The sequence below is a fragment of the Bison bison genome, unplaced genomic scaffold, assembly GCF_000754665.1.
Source record: "Bison bison bison isolate TAMUID 2011002044 unplaced genomic scaffold, Bison_UMD1.0 scf7180017864236, whole genome shotgun sequence".
Classification (NCBI taxonomy): domain Eukaryota; kingdom Metazoa; phylum Chordata; class Mammalia; order Artiodactyla; family Bovidae; genus Bison; species Bison bison.
This window is the reverse complement of record NW_011494808.1, coordinates 7,615,852-7,622,790: the sequence shown is the minus strand read 5'-3', so window position 1 is coordinate 7,622,790 and position 6,939 is coordinate 7,615,852. Positions and strand designations below refer to the sequence as shown.

The window sequence follows — 6,939 nt, the reverse complement described above, 5'->3', positions numbered from 1 at the left end:
ACCACGAGCAGATCGCCTTGCCAGCCCAGGAACAACCGCGACCCAAACCCCAGCTGGAGTCAGACAGCAGCAAAAGCTCTTCTCCCTCCTCCTCCGATTTTGCGAAGGAGGAAGTGATCGGCATGGTAACCAGAGCGCACAAGGACACCTTCATGTATAATCAGGAGCCGCGCGAAAGCTCAGCGGAGACCGCGGCGCTGCCGCGAGAGCGGCTCCCTAAGAGCCTGGAGCAGTACAGCGTGAACCACGAGCACTGTGTGGGCGGCCCGCACGGCCGCTTCCCCTGTGCGGACAGCGCGCAGCACCTCGGCGGACACTACAAGGGCCGGAGCGGCGTGCACTACCCCGGCGGGCACGCCGTCTGTGTCGCGGGCGGACACTGCGTGAGCTTCTCCGGCGCTTATACTCAACGAGTGTGCGATAGAGTTTCCATAGATGGCTTTTCTCAGAACGAGAACAAGAACGGTTTCCTGTGCAACACTGGAGCAAGGATGCACCTGGTATAGTGAAATCATGTTTTTTGCTCACTTTGTGTCCAGGAAAACTGAAGGCTTGCTTTTTATTTGGAGGCCATTCCAACTTCAGAGGCAGGGGGTGAGGGTCAGGAGGGCTAGGAGATTTATTAGAAGCCCTTTTGCTTGGTATTTTAGATCAAATATTTTGAATAAACAGCATTTGTGGAATGACCTGATTGCACACAGAGCTAGGTACACACGCATGTTATTTGATTGATACTATGATCAGAATTAGAATTTTATGTAAAATATGGGTTTGAAGAATTGATCCTTTAATTCTTAGAAAACCCTTTCAAAATGTAGGCATTCAAGTTAGTTTTGGCCTTACTAGCGTTGGGATTTCCTCAAGGGACTGATCCTTTAGCTTGCCACAGTCAGTAATTCCTTGATTGGGATGGAAAGTGTCTTCTTCAACCATCATGATATAAAAAGGTCTTTGGATATAGAGCATGGATGTTTCATGGTTTGAAGACTTCGGAATAGTTTAAGATAATCCGCTGGTTTCTAAGAATTTTCTTAGACTTCATCCTGTGGGATGAGTCAGTGTTAACGTCATTTAATTGTCTCATCAAATCCAGCAGTCTGTGTGAAAGCACGCTGTTTATGCTCAGCCAGACTTTCATCCAGAGCAGTGGTCCCAAGGCTCTGTTTACACCATCAGGTCCTTTGACAGTGCTTGGTGTTTTCTACAGCTGGGTAATTCAGATCTTCTTTTTTCATTTTCAAAATAGTTGACTCAATTACCCCAATCCTAACGTTAAATGTGTGTTTGTTTTGGTCCCTTGAAGTTTTTGAGTCCGTGGATCTGGAAGGTAACCTTATTTTCCTTAGGCTTAGTGACTGCCGTAAGGAGGGGAAAATATGTAAAGGTTTAGGTTCTCATTTGTGATGTTCTCCATGGTTATGGAGCCGTCCCATCTCTGGATCTCCTGGGTTTAGTTGACACGTGAAGGCTGATTTTGTTAGCGTGTCTGCCTGTCGTGTCTGCATGGCGTGCCGGTCCCTCCTCTGGCCTCCTCCTCTTGCCTCCCCATCCTCATTTAGAAGGTGCACCTGTGTGTCCAGCCGTTGGGTCCTCACTGAACAAGTGGAGGCCAGTGGTCACACCATTATATATGAAATAAGTGGTCAGTGACCTCTTTTTTAAAAATGAAGCATCTCAGATCTTTTCTTCTCTGAAATTACAGCAATGTAATTTTGTCTATTTAGGAAACAGTGAGTTTTGAAATACTAAGTGTGGGGTTGGGCTCTAGGCCTTGACTTCTAGCTGTATTTGGATGGATCACTAACCCTCTTAAAGTCCCATTTCCTTATCTAAGAGATGGTAATTATATGTCTGCCATAACTAAGTAACAGGCCTGAGAGTCAAGTGCATATGTGTGACTTTGCTTGGCAATCGTAAAACCAGTGTAAGACGATAGTAGTGTTACAAAGTACACTCTCAAACCTGTGCAACAGGCAAGTGTCCAGTCTCAGTACTTTTTAGTAATTTTAGTTACGCACCATTGCCATAATCCAGTGTTAAAACGTCCCCATCACCCCCAAAACCATCCCTTGTGCCTGTTGGCAAACAGCCCCTGCCCCAGCCCCAGCCGCTCAGCTACTTTATGTTTCTATAGATTGTGCACCAGGGTTTTGAACCAGCTTGTAACAGATGAACTTTTTGCTTAGTCTACTTCTTTTACGATAAGTTGACTGCTGTTTAAATTAGGCTGCTCTGAGCCTTTGTGTCACAAGGGGAGCAGCCAGTAGAGAAAGTGCTAGCTAATATCAGTAGATTCTATGTGTCGGAGAGTATTTTCCTGTTGGGGTTTCCACTGACTGATACGCTACCTTTGAAGTTCCTTTCCCACCTCTCATAATCGAAGATTTCTTCTGTTTTGTGCATATTAGGTTTGTCCGATGAGTAAGTCTCCATACGTAGATCCTCATAAATCGGGGCATGAAATCTGGGAAGAATTTTCCATGAGCTTCACCCCAGCAGTGAAGGAAGTGGTGGAGTTTGCAAAGCGCATTCCTGGGTTCAGAGATCTCTCGCAGCATGACCAGGTCAACCTTTTAAAGGCTGGGACTTTTGAGGTAGGTTTTTATTTATCTTGAATGTTGTTGATACAGGGCAGGGTAGTATTTTATTTTCATTCTTTTCTCAACAAGTGTTTGTAGTCCAGAGGCTGAAACTACCAACAAAAGCATGACCATCCCAGGATCTTGGGGAGAGACAAGGTAAACCCTGCGTGACTCAAGGCTTGAAACGCAAACGTGCTGGCTTCACAGCACAGAAACTCCAAGTCCTGGAACCGCCTCTACGTGTAAACCTGGCAGGTTCTTCGGAGTTAGACTCCTACCAAAAGCCCAGCCCAGCATTTCCTGGGTTCAGTACCAGACCAAAGGGCAAACAGATCGTGGTTTTGTCTCTTAAGAGATGGTGAAATATTTGGTCCATGTAGCAGATGTTTCATATGTACTACCACAATCCTTTTGGCCTCGTCAGAATCCTTGGCTGCTCTTTTGACTCCAGCTTCTCTTTCTGGGATGCTGTCTCCTGGGCCTGGGGCAGCTCTTATTGCCAACTTGAATAGGACCCAGACAGAGCCTCTCCCTGTGCTTGGCTAGGTGCCTCTCATCTGTTGGCCCAGGGCTTCCCTGCCGCAGCTGAGGTGGGCGAGGGCGCAGAACTGGCCTGGAGCTCAGGTGGGCCTTGTCCTGAAGTGCACGGGAGGGTGGGAGCTGATGTTGGGCGGCCCCAGCCTTTGATCAGCAGAAGAAGTGGGGGGAGCTTCATGTCCCTGGATGGCCCCACATGGCCCAGATCTCGGTTGTGCTTGATGTCAGGTGGTGTCCAGCTTGGTGACACGTCCTCTGCTACTGACTTTCCTTTCATCGCATTTCCTTCTTCCTCACGCCCGTTTTCACACATGCACCCCCCACAAAACCCCTTGCCTTTGGCTCTGTTCTCTGGGCCATTTGGACTAGAATAGAGAAGAAGATGTTTTCACAAATAAAATATCTGTGATATAATTCCAAGGAAACACCTATAGGTTAGAATTTTCAGTTTAAAGGAAAACATTAGACGTAAGGGTCTTTGGCTGCGTTGGGCCTTTGTCGCAGCTCGTGGGTTCCTCTAGTCGGGACATGTCGGATCGTAGTTCCCTGACCAGGCATCAAACCCATGTCCCCTGCATTGGAAGACAGACTGTTGATCAGTGGACCTCCAGATTTAAAGTCAGAAGGGGATGTCAGAGATCAAGTTCAGTTCACCCAGTTATGAGGTTATATAACTATAGGCCAGAGAGGTGAAGAGACTTCTTTCCTGGGTTACCAGTATATTCATGACAGTCAGGACTAGAACACAGATCTCATAGTCCAGGACGTGTGTTCTGTTCCCCTTGTGATCTGTCTGGAGACAGCTGGCTGCAGAGCTAGCACTGTCTTCTTAGAAGGCTCCCTCTTCCTCGGGCTGCCTTGGATGAAGCAAGTCTTTGCTTGGGAGCTCTGCAAAGGGCGGGTGTTAGTTCAGCGTTCCTCTGGTTACGTGAGAAATAAGGGACATAGTCGTTAGCATTGACTAGGGTGGAGCGAGTCTGCAGTGACTCTTGGTTTGGATTTCCATCATAACTTGATATCTACAACACCTGCTGTAACAGTTTGTGTCTCTCTGTGTTACCGTTTCTTGAAATAGACTAGAGGTCATCTTTGCTTGTCTGCATTTGGTGTTTGGATGTTTCCAGGTGTTGTTGCATTGAAATACTGCTCTTTTTACTTCAGGCTTAGAGACCGTGTGATGTACGTGATAGCTTAATAGACTTTCTTTAATACCCTTGCCCAAGGCCCAGTTTCAGACTTCTTAGCATTATTGCCTGCTTTAATTTGGGGTTTTCTGGCCTGCTTTAATTTTGAATCTGCATTTCAGAATCTTTGTTAATAGTGTCAGAGCACCATAGGCATTGACTATTTTGCTATATTGACTATATTGACTATAATTTTCTTTTTTTTATGCTCTTCCTAGAGTATTGCTTTGATGGAGAATTTTCCTTAAGCAAATGGTTCTGGGTAAAAATAAACTCAGGTTTTCGTCTACAGCTTTTTAAAATACGTAGGTTATCCCTTAACTGACTTGAATACTGAATTATTTTCTCATATTACGATTGAACTTCCCCATATACATTTAAGTCTTTTTCTTTTTCCAGGTTTTAATGGTACGGTTTGCATCATTGTTTGATGCAAAGGAACGCACTGTCACCTTTTTAAGTGGAAAGAAGTATAGTGTGGATGATTTACACTCAATGGGAGCCGGGGATCTGCTAAACTCTATGTTTGAATTCAGTGAGAAGCTAAATGCCCTCCAACTCAGTGATGAAGAGATGAGTCTGTTCACAGCAGTTGTCCTGGTCTCTGCAGGTAAGGAAGCCGGTTCCCAGTCGTGCCACTTGGAATGCAGTGAGCAGCCTGGGGACAAGGCTGCAGTTGCCTAGGTTCTGGCCGGTCGTGTAGAGGGACGAAGGCCTTAGGGAAGATGCTGAACTAGGGGTCTGTTATGTTTGCATGATGAATTTTTTTTTGCCATGACAGTAAAAGTCAAAAGTGCTGTATAGTGATAAACGGATGTTGAGATCTGGGCCTCATGTCTACCTCTCTTAATCTTTAGCTTTTGTTCATATTTTTTTTTACAAGTCTTAATATCTCATGGATTTATTTTTTGCAAGATTGTATATCACCAGGTAGGTGGTGGTAATCCAAATCTAAGTTTTAATTAAAAATACCATGTGGGTTACTTGAAAGTGTTGTAAGTATCAAGATGTATGATATTACTGTCTTTTGTTACAAAAATCAGAATTATGAGTTGTAGGCTCTCACTCAGCTTTGCTCCTGAGTTCCCTGTGTGGCTCGGTAAGTACCGGTCTCTCTGGGTCTCGGTTTCCTCTTCCTGGGAAGGGAAGTGACTGTGCGTGGGAGCCTCACATGCCCTCGGCACAGGGCAGACTCGAGCCTCTGCCTGAGCGAGTGCTGCGGCTGCTGTGTCCCAGCGTTTCCTGATGCTCGTGAGGCACCGGCGGGGTTTCCCAGTTTCTCTGCCACCTGGTGTTACATTGCGGTTGTTTCTGACCCACGTATCTCAGCTCGGACAGTAAGAGAGGGATTACCCCCAGTAAGAATTCGGGACTGAGACAGTCACTTCCTGGGAACGTGTGGAAAAGTGCCAGCCATTTTTAGGTATCCCTGACTTTATTTTAAATCATTCGTGGAGCATTAGACAGTATTTTGACGTGACTGACTTTAAGTTTCCCATTGACTTGTGCTGTGTAAAAGCCCTTGTGCTGAACACAGGGAGGGCTGTGAAATGTGAGTATGGCCCCTGGTTACTGGCTGAGCTGTCAATCAGTGACTCTTCACACCAGTGATCCCTGGAGAGGGTAAGTTCTTTGTGTATCTTGAAGGGCCTGTTGGACGTTGGTGGTTAGGCCATCTACGAGCATTGTTTGGCCACCTTTTCTGACCTGCTCTACCTGCAGTTACGGGATAATATGATGGACCCTGTCAGGGAGGGAGGCCTGGTTTCTCAGTAGCTTTTCAATGCCTCTGGCTCATGTGTGTGTTCAATCGCTCGTCGTGTTGGACTCTTTTGCGACCCCATGGACTCCTGTGCCCATGGGATTCTCCAGGCAGGAATACCGGAGTGGGTTGCCATTTCCTCTTCCAGGGGATCTTCCTGACCCGGGGATCAAACCTTTGTCTCTTGCATCTCCTGCATTGGCAGGTGGGTTCTTTACCATTAGCGCCACCTGGGAAGCCTCTTGCATATAAGCCACTGTTTTGCAGAGTCTCTTGATAAGTAATTAGTAATAGTTTGAGTTGGCATCAGGTCAGTAAATCTATAATCGTGAAACTGCAGGTGCTCCATACTCGTTAACTTCTTTATCTAGTGAATGGGCCTGGAGTGCGAGGCCCTCAGGGTGACAGACGAGGTTGAAGACACAGGCTGTAGGTTCCATTTGGAGAGACAGAACCAACGCAGAAAGCTTTATGTTCTAACCGGTGAGGCTCTGCCTGCGGTAGATGGGCGTCTTGGGAAGGAAGAAGGCTTTGTGGGCAGGATGGTGGTGGAGCGGGACCGTGCGGGTGGAGTGTTAGGTCTCCCCAGCGGAAGGTGAGGACGGCCCGAGGGGCGGGAGGCGGGAGACGGGGAGCCCCGGGCTGAGTGACGTTGTGAGCCCCAGCAGAGCGGCTGTGTGACTCCACGGTGGGGGGCCCCCGGGTTTGAGCGCTGAGCCACTGTGACGTGGGTCCTGTGTTTACCCTGGGGCGCCGGAACGGCTGGAGGGTCGCTTCACAGGCTGTGCGGGTGACTTGAGGGGTGAGGAGGTGGCCGTGGCGGAGGAGGCGGGGAGGAGGGGCTGCGCTCCCGGGGCAGGTCAGGGGTAGACGG

At 47.7% G+C, this 6,939-nt stretch overlaps 1 protein-coding gene across 1 annotated transcript in view; it reads left to right on the top strand.

Annotated features, from left to right (window-relative positions):
• NR1D2 (nuclear receptor subfamily 1, group D, member 2) overlaps positions 1–6,939 on the top strand; it is a 21,372-nt gene that overhangs the window by 6,427 nt on the left and 8,006 nt on the right. Inside the window, exons 5-7 of the mRNA XM_010846433.1 lie at positions 1–500; positions 2,409–2,594; positions 4,703–4,913. The exon at positions 1–500 is cut by the window's left edge and continues 16 nt beyond it. Coding sequence (XP_010844735.1) covers positions 1–500; positions 2,409–2,594; positions 4,703–4,913 — 897 coding nt within the window. The remainder of the gene's footprint in view (positions 501–2,408; positions 2,595–4,702; positions 4,914–6,939) is intronic.